This window comes from Engraulis encrasicolus, chromosome 17 (genome assembly GCF_034702125.1).
Source record: "Engraulis encrasicolus isolate BLACKSEA-1 chromosome 17, IST_EnEncr_1.0, whole genome shotgun sequence".
Classification (NCBI taxonomy): Eukaryota; Metazoa; Chordata; class Actinopteri; order Clupeiformes; family Engraulidae; genus Engraulis; species Engraulis encrasicolus.
This window is the reverse complement of record NC_085873.1, coordinates 53,853,276-53,869,642: the sequence shown is the minus strand read 5'-3', so window position 1 is coordinate 53,869,642 and position 16,367 is coordinate 53,853,276. Positions and strand designations below refer to the sequence as shown.

Sequence of the window (16,367 nt, the reverse complement as noted above, 5' to 3'; positions counted from 1 at the left end):
CTATGCACTCCAGACATCCCACAAACCTTGCTGACGAGAGGCAGTTCTCTAAAGAAAAGGGAGACAAGATACAAACAGATTGTTTTGTTAATCTGATCTGCAACTACAGGACAAGTCTGGTTGATGATATTGCAACTAACTGAGGGTTAAAACCTACTTAATGCAAGGGTGTACTTACTTATGCCCTGCTCTCCTGTGAATGTTATGGCCTTATGACCAATAAAAATATGATAACATGTAAATGTTTGGGTGGAATTAATTAAAGCAGACTTTGATTGTTCCTTCTTGAGATTTCCGGGAAGATCAGACCATGTTTTATGATCAATTTTGACAGAAATGTAAGATATTTCAAAGGGTGTACAAACTTTTTCCTGGGACTGTATACTATATTGTTTATCAGTCTCCTAGAGCACTGCCGTAAGCATAAGTACTTGGTCTCACATGATATCGTGTTGTTTTGTGCTATGTGTGTTGACGTGCTGCTATGTGTTGTTGTTGTTGTTGTTTACCAGTCTCCTAGAGCACTGCCGTAAGCATAAGTACTTGATGAAGTACTTCATATGATATCGTGTTGTTTTGTGCTATGTGTGTTGACGTGCTGCTATGTGTTGTTGTTGTTGTTGTTTACCAGTCTCCTAGAGCACTGCCGTAAGCATAAGTACTTGGCCAAGAGCGGTGAGAACTTTGTGACGTTGGTGGTGCGTCTTCTGGAGCGTCTCCTTGACTACCGGACCATCATGCACGACGAGAACAAGGAGAACCGCATGAGCTGCACCGTCAACGTCCTGGTGAGCAATGACCACAAAGCATCAGTAATCATAATAATAATAATAATAATAATAATAATAATAATAAAAAAAATAATAATATTAACAAGGAGAACCGCATGAGCTGCACCGTCAACGTCCTGGTGAGCAATGACCACATAGCATCAGTAATCATAATAATAATAATAATAATAATAATAATAATGATAATAATATTAGCAAGGACAACCGCATGAGCTGCACCGTCAACGTCCTGGTGAGCAATGACCCATCCACACATACGATACGATACGATTACACTTAAATCGAAGCCACAACCCTTGAGCTACAAGTCTTCCCTTTGCCTACCCATGGCAGCATTTCAAACACTACCAGACAACATTTTTGAACGTCCTAAAAATTCCAATGATTTATTGCGGTTCAAGTGGTGCAAGTTCAATGAATGTGTTGAACTGGGGCCTATACTAAGAAGCTGGTTCAGGAGTAAACCAGGTTAAGTTAAGAGGTAAATCATCTAATAGAAGAGCCTGGAGTCCTGGACTTCTTAAGAAAATGAGGACTCCAGGCTCTTCTATTAGATGATTTACCTCTTAACTTAACCAATGAGGACTCCAGGCTCTTCTATTAGATGATTTACCTCTTAACTTAACCTGGTTTACTCCTGAACCAGCTTCTTAGTATAGGCCCCTGGTTAGGTAACAACTGAATCCATCCTCTTCAGCCATAGCATCAGCAACATGTTTGTGTTCAACACTACACTGTAATATGTGTGTATGTCGTGCACAACCTGCATGCACTGGGAGCTCCTTAATGTATATTTGTAATTAATGTGTCATGCAGATGGGAGGAGATATATGACACATAAATATTTCTCACAAGACCATGGTACCACTACCTAGTGATAAGTCATCCACTCAGACTGTACTGTAGTATCACACCCACGCAGCACGCGCACACACACACACACACACAAACACACACACACACACACACACACACACACACACACACACACACACACACACACCACAAAAGTGCACATAGACCATGTCTCCCACAGACAGTATAACTCCAAAGGGCATTACATCCTTTTGTTCAGTATAAGAGGCCTTTGACGGTAGCCCACCTGTAAACCATTTACAAAGTCATTTGGAAATGTAAGAGAAATAATTACTCCAAATTAAAGTGGATTCACCCAGGACTCCGTCTATCGTTATTATCAGGCCCCTACGTCTGCGCTCTGTGGAGAAAAAAAGAAGACAGCAGCAATAACAGCCCATCGCTATAACAACGGCCCCAAGCAAGCACGCCTTGCACAAAATTGATCCCAGGTTAATCCCGATAAGGGACTCCAAATCGCATTTTTACACGCCATCAGACAAAGGGAGACAGCAGTCGACAGCTCTGCGCCGCATTTATTAACCTGTGATCACACGGGGAGTTCATCTCGGAAGGGAAGGGCCTCGGCGTGCAATGCAGAGCACAGTGACATTTGAGCGAGGACGCTATGAAATGTCAATATACCTTTTAAAGAGTCTGATACGGAGCCTGTGAGGCCGCTAGAGCCCCTCTTTTTTGTTTTTTGTAAACTGATTTTGTAAGCTGATTTTAGTTTTAATGCATTGCTTAATTTCAATGTCTGTTTCATCATACCTGGTTTAGTGTTCTAATATCATATTGTTTTAAGGTTAGAGTATGTAATGTTATTTGTTTGTTTTCCAAATGTATGATTCCCAGTTGCAGTTGGAGCCCTGTACTCCCGAGCTCACGCATCGTCTTGTAATCATAGCCAACATTGGGCTCGGCAGTAATTTCAGCACCATGGCCAGCGACCTTGCCCAATACACTATTTTCGCTGTTTGCCTTTAACTCATGTTCCTCGAGTGCAGTGGTCCAGCGACCCCGTAAAGCACTTTCATGATTCCTCGAGTGCAGTGGTCCAGCGACCCCGTAAAGCACTTTCATGATTTCTCGAGTGCAGTGATCCAGCGACCCCGTAAAGCACTTTCATGATTCCTCGAGTGCAGTGGTCCAGCGACCCCGTAAAGCACTTTCATGATCAGTTCCCCGCGTGGACAGAGGTTCTCCTGCGAGATACCCACGATCATGAGAAGCCCGTTCTCCAGCGAGAACGAAGACGTATGCATACATAGGCTACTGAATTCTAATTTCAGATAGCGCACTTATGAAAACAACTATGTATAAACAAACACACACATACATTTCTTTTACCCCACTCTCTTTCTGTAGCATGTGTACTATTCAACATGTATTCCAGTTCTTCTGCAAGGTTAACGACACACAATCTCACAGTTTTGTTTTCTTTTTCTGTCTCTCCAGAACTTCTACAAAGAGATCGAGAGAGAAGAGATGTACATCAGGTAAGACCCTTTGCCACTTCACCCTCATCTTTGCCATTTTGTATTCATGTATTCAACTTGGATGTCTTTCAGATTGCCATCCCAGCGGAGTCTAGTTCCTGTAGGACAGTCAGGATTATTAACTGTAGACATAAAGTGTACTCTTCATATAAAGTGTATATCTCTATGACTGGGTGTATTATGCCGGCCGCCAAATGTATTTTGGAGGACAGTGTCGGGGACGCTACATTCCCCTGACCTCCCCACGCTGCATATCAGACAGAAACGTTACTGAACAATAAGATCATTTTGTGCTGCTTTAATGTCGCCAGTGTTGGCAATAAAAATGCAAATCCGTGTGAATACATTTGGCCAAATGAGTGGTGCTGTGTTTGATTCATTGTTATCCACATTGTAACCAGTCCTGTAGTGTCTGGTTCATGGGTGGATGGGGACTGTCATTGGTAACGTTGGGTTGATGGTGATTGTCTGTCCTGCCTTTACGTACCTGTACAAGCTGTGTGATTGTCTGTTCTCCCCTTAGGTACCTGTACAAGTTGTGTGATTGTCTGTCCTGCCTTTGGGTACCTGTACAAGCTGTGTGATTGTCTGTTCTCCCCTTAGGTACCTGTACAAGCTGTGTGACCTCCACAAAGAGTGTGACAACTACACTGAAGCTGCATACACACTGCTGTTACATGCCAAGCTACTTAAGGTAACGTCTATGCTCTGTCTGTCTGTCTGTCTGTCTGTCTGTCTGTCTGTCTGTTTGTTTTGTTTGCCTGTCTGTCTATCTGTCTGTCTGTCTGTCTGTCTGTCTGTCTGTCTGTCTGTCTTTTGTTTGTTTTGTCTGGCTGTTTGTTTGTTTTGTCTGGCTGTTTGTTTGTTTTGTCTGTCTGCTTGTTTGTTTGTTTATTGATATAATATACTCTCTATTAATACTGTCTGTCTGGTTGTCTGTCTGTTTATACTATGTCTGTCTGTTTGTTAGTTTACTCATTTATTTATTTACACAGTCTGTCTATTTACACTACCGGTCAAAAGTTTAGGGTCACCACACTTTCCTCCCACAATGCTTCTTTCTGACAGTTAAGCTTATTCCTTTTCAATTTCAGTTCTGGTATAAAATCAGTGTATAGAGTAATTGTTCCTTGAAAATAATGCATGCAACAAATAAGCAATTTGATATTGGAAAAAGTAACTGTTGACTGGATTAACTTGTATAGACAAACCAAAATGTATCACTAACTTTTGACTAATCAAAGTGTACCTTTACTAAGGTAGTGTCTAGTCTGGTGTACTAATCAAAGTGTAGACTCCTTTGGCATTAATAATAGCCAGTTGTGGTTCTACAAATTCATTCCTTGGATGAGATGAGGTCCAGAATTGCCCACGAGTTCTATGAGCCCCATGCATGCAAAAGTTGATGTCTGGTCCTGTCAATTCATACAATGCTGGATGATATACACATCATTTGAAAGAGGAGAATCGACACTTTCCAACGATGTATGGCACTGGCTTGTACACTAAAACACCGCTGAGACAATGGATCCTGCATTCATAAGTAGGTTCATTCTGATGGCTAGAAAATCATGCAGCTACTTTGACTTGAATTTGTGGACGAGGTGGCAACTCAACAAATGTCATACACTTACCATTGGAAAGGGCAGACACTGAGCTTTCCAATAGTTCCATGCATTCTCTGATAAACCAAAGAAATGTCTGTAGAAAAATGGACTAAAACACGTATTTCTATGTAATAAATGGGTGAAAAAGCTTGGTTAGATTTCACTCTTCTGTCCAGTTTAACCAATTTTATGGGTTATAAAACCTTTTTTCACCTGTGGCTGTTCAGTACTTTCCATTATTCCATTTCAAGCTATTCAAAAGATGTTTGCGACTTGAATTCCAAACAGATAACTGGAAAAATGAAGGTGACCCCAAACTTTTGAACGGTAGTGTATACCATCTGTCTGTCTGTCTGCTAAACTTCTATCACATCCCGCTGTTTACTGTATCTATCCTCAGTCTGACTATCCTTCTCTGTTTAGGTCTCTCTCTCCCTCTATACCCCTCTCCTATACATTCTCTCCATATTTAGGTTTCTCTTTCTCTCCATCCCCCTCTCCTCCACATTTGCTTTCCCTCGTCTGTCTTACGTAGGCCTACCTCCCATCTGGAATCCAAGCTTGTCCTTGAGTGAATTACAGACATAATCATTTGTGTGTGAATTCATTTGCATTAAGTACGTGTCTGTGTATGTGTGTGTGTATGCGCGTGTGCGTGCGTCCGTATGTGTGTGTGAGAGAGAGAAAGATGGGGAATGAGATGTCTTTCCAAAGATAGAAGAGTTGCAGCTCTGCCAAAAAGTAAAACATTAACATGCAGTCTATATCCAAATGTTGTAACAGACGCCTCTTTGGAGGTTGTTTATTTATTTATTTATTTATTTATTTATATTAGTAACGGGTTGGAATGAGGATTATGGGTGATGTGCATCTGAAAGACTAGACTAGAGGAGCAGCAACAAAAAGGGTACAGGAGAGAGAGATAGATAGGGGCAGAGGTGTGGCAATGGAAGGAGAGAGAGATAGGGGCAGAGGTGAGGCAATGGATACATTTATCCAGTGAAATGGACACACAGGCTGGTCCTCCCTCTCCCACCCTCTCTCTCAATTTAACAACCCCTCCTCATCTCTCTCTCTCTCTCTCTCTCTCTCTCTCTCTCTCTCTCTCTCTCTCTCTCTCTCTCCTCTTCTCTCTCTCTCTCTCTCTCTCTCTCTCTCTCTCTCTCTCTCTCTCCTCCCCCTCTCTCTCTCTCTCTCTCTCTCTCTCTCTCTCCGGTGGCATGTGGCCTGATACCTCTGAAGGTTGAATAGGTTGCTAGCGGTAGCAGTCTGTAGCGTAGCAGCCTGGGCCTGTTTAATCCTGTCTGCAAGCAGATAGCTGAAGAGAGGAGAGGAGAGGAGAGGAGAGGAGAGGAGAGGAGAGGAGAGGAGAGGAGAGGAGAGGTGGATAGAGGCGAGGGGGATAGAGGAGAGGAGAGGAGAGGGGCATAGAGAAGGGTAGAGGAGAGGAGAGGAGAGGAGAGAAGAGGAGAGGAGAGGAGAGGAGGGTAGAGGAGAGGAGATAAGTGGAGAGGAGAGGAGGAGTGGAGAGGAGAGGAGGAGTGAAGAGGGGAAGAGAGAGGAGAGGAGATGAAGGGAGAGGAGATGAGAAGAGAAGAGAGCAGAGTTGCTGAGCAGCTGGCTTTTTCAAGTCTGTCTTTCTGTGGGCCAGGCGATGCAAATGATCTCTGCTATGTGATCCACCTTTAAGCAGCCAGTCGGCACACTCGAGTTACGAGATGTAGAACTTGGGGAGAGAACGTTCCCGTGGACACTGAATTCCGCTGCAGATGCTCAAGGGCTGTCCTTGTTTGGCTTTCTTCTGATATGAGCCAGTTGTGCTCATGACTATGTCAACTCATTTCTGTATCCTGCCTTGGCTTTTTAGCCTTTGTGTGATGCTGTTTTGGTTTGTTGTTGGTGGGATCTTAACTTAACCTGGTTTACTCCTGAACCAGCTTCAGAAGTCCATTCCAGCAGGTGCATTGTGCCTGTTCCCTCGTAAGGGGGCCCATCCACACTACTCCATGAAACAATAGACTGACAATAGAGTACTAATGACCGTGTCTTCACTATTGATGGCAGTGGGAAAACAGGTGAAGCCAGTGTGCTACTCAGAGCCGACATTACCGCCCAGACACAATACATGGGAGCTCACATTACCGCCCAGACACAATACATGGGATACATGTCAAGAGCATACAAGATGTCACAAGGCGTAGAGACCATCGTGCCAACGGAGACACAGTGCGCCCAGACACAATACATGGGATACATGTCAAGAGCATACAAGACATCACAAGGCGAAGAGACCATCGTGCCAACGGAGCCACAGTGCACCACTGGCAGAAAAGCTGAGTGACTTCTTTGCCTGTTTTGAAACAGTAAAACTGCAGTATTTATCTGCTGTGCCCTTACGGCCACTTGATTCTTGCACCACTCAACTATTTCAGACAGAGCACAACATCAGAAAGATGTTCCTAAGGGTGAACCTCATTAAGATAGAGGTCTCGGCATGACCTTCACCAGAATCTTAAGCCTCTTGCTAGAAGTGTGGAGCAGAGATGCTGAGCGCTCTTCTTTGTTGAATAAGGTTAACTCCAGTATGCCAGTGCTCTTGAAGTCAAAAGACAAAATCAAATCCTCAAGAAAATGTAATGGTCGTAGGGCCTACTTCTGCCAAGTCTTGCATAGAGAAGAGGAGTTATCCCATCCTTCCTGAAATCACCCATAAGTATTCCAGAGCTAACAAAGTCTCCCCCAGGACCTATGCTGTTTTGCGGTTGTGTATTGAAAGACCCGATCACCAGAGATGCCTCACTCCACTTTGGTCCAAGCCACCTGGGGCAAGTTCATCATTCCTGACATTGCCATTACTGAACTGGACATTAAACCTGGATCCATGGATCCCAACCTGCAGCTGCTCAATTGATTGAGAACCTGCTGAAGTAATGTATTAAAGGACTTCACTGTTATAGTAGGGACACTGCACTATGGTGGAAAGAGAGGATACCAAAGATCCTTTCAGAAGGCAGCAAAGGGCTACAAAGGCCTCATAGTAGATCATCAGCACAGCTCTCTCTCTGATGTATGAGGGCCAACTGTAAAACACGTAATTTATTGTCGGACTGTTATAGTAAGGGACATGCACCATAGTGGAAAGAAAGAGGCTCCAAAGTACCTTAGCTGGCTACAAAGGGATCATGTTAGATCATCAGCACAGCCCTCTCTCCTCCCTGATGGACGTTTTCAGCTTCTGCTGTCTCAGCAGGGTGTAGAAACATCATTAAAGGCAGCTCTGCTCTGCTCTGCTCAGCTCCCACTCTGGCTTTGATCTGTTTGACCTGCTGGCCTCAGGGAGCCGCAACAGAACAAGGAGGAACTGACTCCGGAACACATTTCCCATCCCCAAAAGCCATCACCACTCTGAACTTACTTCTTAAGATGAAATGACTTCCCATAATTGACCTTCCGCACATAAATATCCAGTGCTATTTTAATACTGCCATATCTGTATAGGATTTAATGTGCAATAACCCACAGTACATATTACACTGTGTAGCACCTTGAAACAGTCTATGAGGGTTGTTCTTGTGTGTGTGTGTGTGTGTGTGTGTGTGTGTGTGTGTGTGTGTGTGTGTGTGTGTGTGTGTGTGTGTGTGCGTGTGCGTGTGCGTGTGCGTGTGCGTGTGCGTGTGCGTGCTATGTCTGTCTGTCTGTCTGTCTGTGCGTCTGTCTGCCTGTCCTCCTTCATATTTTCATAGATCACAGAATGTTCATAAAAAGATGCTTAGACAGAGAATGTGTGTGTGTATTTGTCTTGGTGCTCTTTTGCATGCGTGTGTACACGTGTTCTCGTTCATATGCTTGTAATCTGTCTTATTGTAGCATTTCAGGCTGAGGGGGATAACGAGGTCGTCTGCTTTCCAGTGTTCACTGCTTGTTTGTTTGTTTGTTGTCCGCTTGGCGTTTTAATGTTGACCCTGAAGTAGTAGGTAAAAGCCCTGAAGTAGTGGGTAAAAGCCCTCAAGTAGGAGGTAAAAGCCTGCACATCCAAACAGTTGAGCTGGGAGCAGGACAAACAATTAACCAGATAAGAAGAGAAAAGTCCACTGCAACCAGGATTTATTTGCTCCCACTTATTTTTCATTTTTTCCGTGATGTTTCGGATGAAAACCCTTCTTCAGATGTAGACACCTACTGGTTTAATGTTTACCCTGTGTGTGTTTTCTCTGCAGTGGTCTGAGGATCCGTGTGCTGCCCACCTCACCCAGCGAGACGGCTGCCAGGCCTCCACCCAGTGCCAGCTCAAAGACCACCTCTACCAGGAGATCATCAACTACTTCGACAAGGGAAAGGTAAATATCATGAACATCTTTTTCAGCCTATGTCACCATGAATAAATGGATGCCAACTGTGTTCCCACACAACTATATTTACAAGAAAAAAAACAATTAAACATTTACTCAGCTAAATGTACGTCATCATATTCTCAGATGAAGGTGTTTGTCCTGAGCAGGGTTCATGCTGCTCCTCAATCTGCTGCTAATGGCTTGATGGCGTTGGTCAGGAGATCATCTTGGTCAGGAGATCTTCTTGGTCAGGAGATCTTCTTGGTCAGGAGATCTTCTTGGTCAGGAGATCTTCTTGGTCAGGAGATCTTATTGGTCAGGAGATCTTATTGGTCAGGAGATCTTCTTGGCTCCGCTTTGATTCAGCAAAGTAATGAGCACCTGTCAGGTTGGGGCGAGCTGAGTGGAGTTTTAAACAGGCACAGCAGAGGGCACCTATGATGACAACAGTGGAGTTTTAAACAGGCACAGCAGAGGGCACCTATGATGACAACAGTGGAGTTTTAAACAGGCACAGCAGAGGGCACCTATGATGACAACACTGAAAGCCCTTTAGTGCTCGTTTGGCAGCAGCATGTAGATGGTTGACAAAAGGACAGAAATGTGGAGAAGAAGGTGTGTGTTTGAGAGAGAGTTTGTGTGTGCGTGTGTGTGCACATGTGTCTGTCAAGATCCCCCCTCCTCTTCACCTTGCCCAGACCAGCCAATGCAAATGATCTTTAGATTTTGTTGCCCTTCCTTAAAGGGGTCAGATAGCTGAGCTGAATGGCAAAGAGACGCTGGCCTAAGGGGCGAAAGATGGATGGGAAGATTTATAGCAGGGTCCTCAATTCTCTCTCTCCATCTACCTCTCTCTCTCTCTCTCTCTCTCTCTCTCTCTCTCTCTCTCTCTCTCTCTCTCTCTCTCTCTCTCTCTCTCTCTCTCTCTCTCTCTCTCAGGATGGAGAGAGTCAGGGTGCTTTGTGATGGTGTTGCTGCAGATGACCGTCTCTTTTCTTCTGTTATCAGTATCAGCTCTGCAGAAGCTGTTATAAAGTCCAGACTGCTTTTAGCCCTCCTTCCTTCTGATCACAATCTTTTTATTCGTCCTTTTATGTCTCCAAGTCTCATTGTCATTTTTCTTCCCTCGTCTTTTTGTACCATTAGTCACATTTGTATTGGTCGTAGCCTCTTACTGCAGCAGGGGTTGCCGGCGACCCTATTCACTTGCTGAAAATGCTTAACTATATAATAACAACATTGCTATGGCCTTACAGAGAGCCATAGTGTTTCGCTAAGGGGTTAAGCGATTTCATAGGATTTATAGGGTTAGTTTTCGATTGCCTTGTTTTTGGATTTCAATACAAATTAACAGTACGTTTTTTTTCTTCATGGTTATGCAGTCGGCCATGCAGGTTTGCTGCAACTTCGCCAAACTGCTTTGATTATCACGACTTATTATATTATTGTTTACATTTTATTTGGTTTAAGTTTATACTGCAAATCCCCTCTAGCCTTCGTAGCACAATGTAAACAGCTCGCATAGAGAAGTGAGGAGTGGCAAAGCATGTAGATGTAACTTGGAGTCACAGGAGCTCATTGTCCCCTGTAATGATTTATTTCTCTCTCTCTTTTCAATCTGTTTACTGTGTGTCTGCATTTCCCTGGGGTGTGGTGGGCTACTGGGCCTCCATTCTGCATCGCTGTAGGAAATAGGAATTCAATATTCTGACAGCAACCACGAGAAAGTAAACACTTACGTATTGCTGTTTCTGTTTCATTTTCTGTTCTACTTCAGATAGTATTCCACTAGAGTATTCAGAGCATAATCCAAGATGTTTAGTATTCCTTTCCAATAGACATGAATGGCGTAGGGGGTAGAGGAGATGACCCATCTCTCTCTCTAGGGACACCACTCCACTGACCTTATATTAGCTCTCTAGGGACACCACTCCACTGACCTTATATTAGCTCTCCTCAGCTCTTCTTAGCGCATGTCGCCATTGACTATAGAAAAAGGCTAAGCCACCAGCTTAACCATTCATCCTGATCGAAATCGACCAGACACAGTTGATATTAACGTGCATTGCCCTGTTCGTTTCTGATATTCAATTGACAGTGTTGAGAAATGTAGCAAGTTGGATGTTGGGCTTTAAATTTCTTCACTGGGCTTCTTGTCATATGTAAGTCATTGGAAGAGATTTTGCGTGGTCAGCTATAGCACGGCTCACAGCAAGTTGTGTGTGGAGTAGTGAGTGATGCCTCGGTTTCAGCTGGTTGTGAGTGATGCCTGGGTTTCAGCTGATGGTGAGCAATGCCTGGATTTCAGCTGGTTGTGTTCTTGTAGTGAGTGATGCCTGGGTTTCAGCTGGTAGTGAGTGATGCCTGGGTTTCAGCTGGTAGTGAGTGATGCCTGGGTTTCAGCTGGTAGTATGTGGTGTAGTGAGTGATGCCCGGGTTTCAGCTGGTAGTGTGTGGTGTAGTGAGTGATGCCTGGGTTTCAGCTGGTTGTGTGTGATGTGGTGAGCGATGTCTGGGTTTCCTTGCTGACGCGTCTCCCGTTTCACACCACTGATCATACATTACTCTGAAGCAATGTGAAACGCTTCCCTCTTGCAGCTTCGACTTGCCAGCCAGGGGTTTGTACATGATACTGGTTGATGGCAAACCTTTACATTGATTTTTCAGTCCGTTGCTGCAGCACTAGTAGCAGCATTGAAGGTCCAGGTAAAGCGTTGTGTTTCAGAGTTGTCAGCAGCAGCAGTATTGAAGGCCTAGGTAAAGCGTTGTGTTTCAGAGTTGACTGCAGATAAAGAGTTGTGTTTCAGAGTTGTCAGCAGCAGCAACATTGAAGCATTAGCATCAGTATCAGTATCAGTATCAGCAGCAGCATTGAAGGCCCAGGTAAAGTGATGCGGTTCAGAGTTGTCATGGCGATGTTTGTGTTTACATTCCAGATGTGGGAGGAGGCCATCATCCTGGGCAAGGAGCTGGCGGAGCAGTATGAAAACGAGATGTTTGACTTCGAGCAGCTCAGCGCATTGTTGGTATGTGCTTTTTACATTAAATTACACTTAGCTGACACTTTTATCCAAAGCGACTTAAAGTTATTTACAAGGTATTGTTCCCAGCCCAGGTACTTCACTAAATGTGTGTGTGTTTGTTTTCCTCTACAGCGAAAGCAAGCTCAGTTCTATGAGAACATTGTGAAGGTGATTCGGCCGAAGCCTGACTACTTTGCGGTGGGATACCACGGCCTGGGTTTCCCCTCCTTCCTCAGGGTAAGTCAGACAGGAATCTTGAATCTTGAATCTTGAAGTCAGTTGCGCCAGCAACCCTCCCACCAGTAGTCATGAGGGTCTTTCTGCTAACAGGAAAAATAACTTAGAGCAACATTGGGGAGCAAAAAAACAACTACAGGTCTCCTACACACTTCCCATCCTTTCTCTATCTCTCTCAGTGTCAATATTTTATTACCTGTTGCAGTTGTCAACCTCAAATCTGTTGGGAAGCTGAGAAAACAAACCTAGTGCACAAATGAACAGGTTTCTTTCTACTTCTACAGTCTCCTTACTTCTGTTTCAAATGAAAACATTTATATAGGAAGGAGTAAGAGCCTGCTCTGACAGCCTTGGGTGAAAAAGAAAATTACCTGTTCTTTAATCCTGGGGTGTCAAACTGAAATTCACAGTGGACCAACATCAAACATTATGGGTCAAGTGAACTATTTATTCAGAAATGCACTGAAATTGTGCATGCCCACACTGTAGGCAAATCACACAAATACTCATTCCTATCATGTTCATATACTTGCACGTGCTGCACAAAATTATGCCTTCAAGTCATATTTATTGTATATGATGGTATATTGATGGTTGTATGTGTTCAAAATGCTTTTCACATTTGAAATGATCTTGCCGGCCAAGTAAAATGACACCACAGGCTAGATTTGGCCCCAGGACTTTCAATTGGCATCTCTTTTTCAGTTGAAAAGCAATTGGCCCCTGACACTGGGGTGATGACAGACGTAATGCAGAAATGCATTTAATGTTTGTTTGTTCGATTGATTAATTGATTGATAGTATTGTCATTACTAATTTGATTGATTCAGGATTTATTTTACCAGCCTTGCAAAACATATCACAATATAATGGTATGGCTAGTGAGAACACCAATTTATGTTATCAGGTCTATAGTACTATTTAGATATGCATCTACTGTGTATGCTACACTCTCCTGCTCCCTAAAGTCATTTACTGTCCCGTCCTGAATTTAATAGCAGCTGTGATTCAAATCTTCATGGGTAGGTATTAATAAAAGACTTTTTGATGAAAGACGCCCCCCAGATTTCAATCTTAGATACGGTTCAGGCCGTTTAACATTGGCCAGACTGAATGGGACAAAGCTAATAGAGAGCAAGTCTTTTGGGGTGACCTGTCCCCAGTGGAATGTCTGAATGCGTTGCCATGGCACCTGGCGTGGGTGGTGGTTTATTGCAGAGTTGCCGTGGAGATGAAGACTCAACACCCCCGGCGACTCCAGCGCTCCACCACGGAAATCCTTTTTTCATTGTGGATTGTATTTGGAGAAACCCCTGCAACTATAGATTAATGGATCTCTTATCTCTCCTCGCCCTCTTCCATTCTTCAGTCCCATTCTCTATTCTTTATCTTTCTCTCCTCCTCTCAATTTCTCTCATTCACTCCTTTTCAGGCCTTTACTGTTTTTCCTGGTGGAAAAGCTCACCTATGTTAACTTTCAAAAGAGATTAATGGCTTTCTCTTGCACAAACATGTACATAAGTAAGTTGTTATAATGGGCAGTCTAGTTACTTCTCTTGTGTTAGCCCGCGTTTGTGTTCAAGGTCACACTATATACAGTTCCTCTTTGTTTTCTGCCATAAATGTTATTATTGTTCAGTTTAGGACTCGCAGTATAAGGAATATTGCATTACATTTGACTTTATTGCTGTTAAAAGCAAATAGCTATCAAGCCAACTAAGTGTACTACTAAATATGAATAAATTAGCAACCACACCAAATTACCACAATTTCATGCCCTTGTGCGCAGCAAATTTGTTCGAAGCGTGTAGCCCAGCAAAAGGGCGGCACAGCCTAATGCAGAATCATTTTCATTTCATAGACATAATAAACTCTAATTTTAAAGGTGGATATTACCTGAAACTGTACATTCAGCTGTTTTCAAATGAGTTTCTCTATCAAATAACTGCTGTATTTATAAGCAATATGCAGAGCAGAATAGAGAAGAAAAGAGTACTGCAAAGTAGAGAAGAGTAGAGCAAAGGCAAAGGTAAGGTGTTAAGGTAAAGGTTAAGGTGTTTCAAACCTGTTAGGAAGTCTGGCATTCCAAATCCTCAAGCCAGTTGAAAAAACAGAGCCATGATCTTCAGACACATTTTGGTGAGATATTTTCTGATATGACAGACAGGATGTCATAATAAATTCACTACCAAACGTATTCTAAATCAGATGAGTAAGGGATGCACTTTTACACAGACAATGAAACACGTTCCCAGTCTACTCCTGTTATTGCTGAACATCAAGACAATCGACCTACAATACAGGAGTACCAGCCTGGGATCAATTTGTTTAAAGCCCCACTTGTGGTGTGATATGGAGAACTATTATATTTAATACCAAAGCCCTACTTGTGGTGCAATGTGATTGTGGAGAACTATTATTGTAAGTCCAGTCATTATATAATCATCATGTTTATCTCCAACACATTTACCAACCTCAGGTGATATAGTACGCATGCGTCATGATCCCCAAATATTGGCTATTACCACACATGATGCCAGTGCGTAGATAAATTAACTCAGGTGATGTAGTATTGATTCTCACCATTATGCCAGTGCTTAAATACTGCAAGGACAGATTTGCAGTGTAATGCCCCACTACACCCCCCCAACAGCCAATAGAGTCATCAATAGTGGAGAAGGATTATGTGGACAAAACAAAGCCCCAGTGCTATTATTTGATCAGCGTCTCTAAATGAAGAGGCCTTCCTCATAAATGCTCTTGTGCTGATGATGAATTACATAATTACAGATCCTCCACATTACATCTCCGCCTGGCCAGCCTGGCTGGCGCCAAATTTATTTCCACTACAAATTTAGATAAATGCTGAGAGAAGTGTTTTTTTATTTGTGCTCTCACGCTGCTAGTTGTGTTGTGCGGTTATCGCCCCCTTGTCAGGCGTAATAGTAAAACGTATGAAGAAATCAATAGCACTGATAAAGGCACTTGTTTCTCCCTCCTCTGAGAATTGATTTTTGAGCAGTAGGCTTTAATGCACATGCTTATGATGCATGGCCTGCTATTACTGTGGACAAATAGCTGGATATGTTTATATGGAGTAGTGAATACTAAACTCTGGATATGTTTATATGGTGTAGTGAATGTACTAAACTCTTAACTCTTAATCCGCCATACTAAGCTGATTCAGGTGTAAACCAGATTGAGTTAAGAGGTAAACCATCGTATAGAAGAGCCTGGAGTCCTCATTTTCTGAAGAAATCATTTTCTGGAAAAAATTGTTCTGAACAGGCTTCTAAGGGTGAATCCCATTACACCCCTTAGCCCTACGCCGATCCCCTTTGCCTTGCCTTGCTTTGCCTTCCTTTCTATGCCATCATTTCTGTTTCACTGAAAAATTGTATACTATTATATGGGTATTCTGACCAGCAACAGAATGTTTGTAGTATCACTTGCTTATCACTTTTTGTTGCCATGCAGGATTTGTTTTGTTGTGGTGAGGAGTAGACATGTTGTCCTCGGTTGATAAAGTTGTTGCTTTGACCCGTTTGGAACCTTTTGGAAGCTGCTGTACATTAGCTTCAGAGTCTTCAGAGCTCCATACTTTTCAGTTCTACATTAGCTTCAGAGTCTTCAGAGCCGCATACTGTTCAGCTGTTTGGCTGCAACAAAAACAAGAGCTGTCTCCAGGAAGAAAGAGGGTACTTGAAATACATGGGTGCTGCTTAGCTTGAACTGAAAATTAGACGAAGGCTCACAAACTGTTTTTGATCCAAGTGTGGATTATGTAAATGCCGTCACAAACACTATTTCTCAGAGTTTGACTGGGACTCATGAAAACACCCCGGTCAATGAATCAAAAGGAAATCTCCTTCTAAGGGAATGTGTTGGAAAATGGATTCGTTTTGTGCTTTTTGTAATAGATATCTCTTGTGTTAGTGGAGACATTAAGAGGTGTAGACGACTTGAATATTCCTTTTTAAATTTCATTGAAGAAGCTCTTAATACTGCACAGATCTCCATA

General features: G+C 43.0%; 2 protein-coding genes across 2 annotated transcripts in view; both read left to right on the top strand.

The window, feature by feature from the left end:
- The window catches only part of LOC134467115 (dedicator of cytokinesis protein 1-like), a 551,248-nt gene that overhangs the window by 325,559 nt on the left and 209,322 nt on the right, over positions 1-16,367 (top strand). The window lies entirely within an intron of this gene.
- Positions 1-16,367, top strand: part of LOC134466936 (dedicator of cytokinesis protein 1-like) — a 61,359-nt gene that overhangs the window by 6,609 nt on the left and 38,383 nt on the right. The window contains exons 4-9 of the mRNA XM_063220862.1: positions 632-788; positions 3,108-3,148; positions 3,752-3,842; positions 8,973-9,092; positions 12,023-12,112; positions 12,242-12,346. Of these exons, the coding sequence (XP_063076932.1) occupies positions 632-788; positions 3,108-3,148; positions 3,752-3,842; positions 8,973-9,092; positions 12,023-12,112; positions 12,242-12,346 (604 nt within the window). The remainder of the gene's footprint in view (positions 1-631; positions 789-3,107; positions 3,149-3,751; positions 3,843-8,972; positions 9,093-12,022; positions 12,113-12,241; positions 12,347-16,367) is intronic.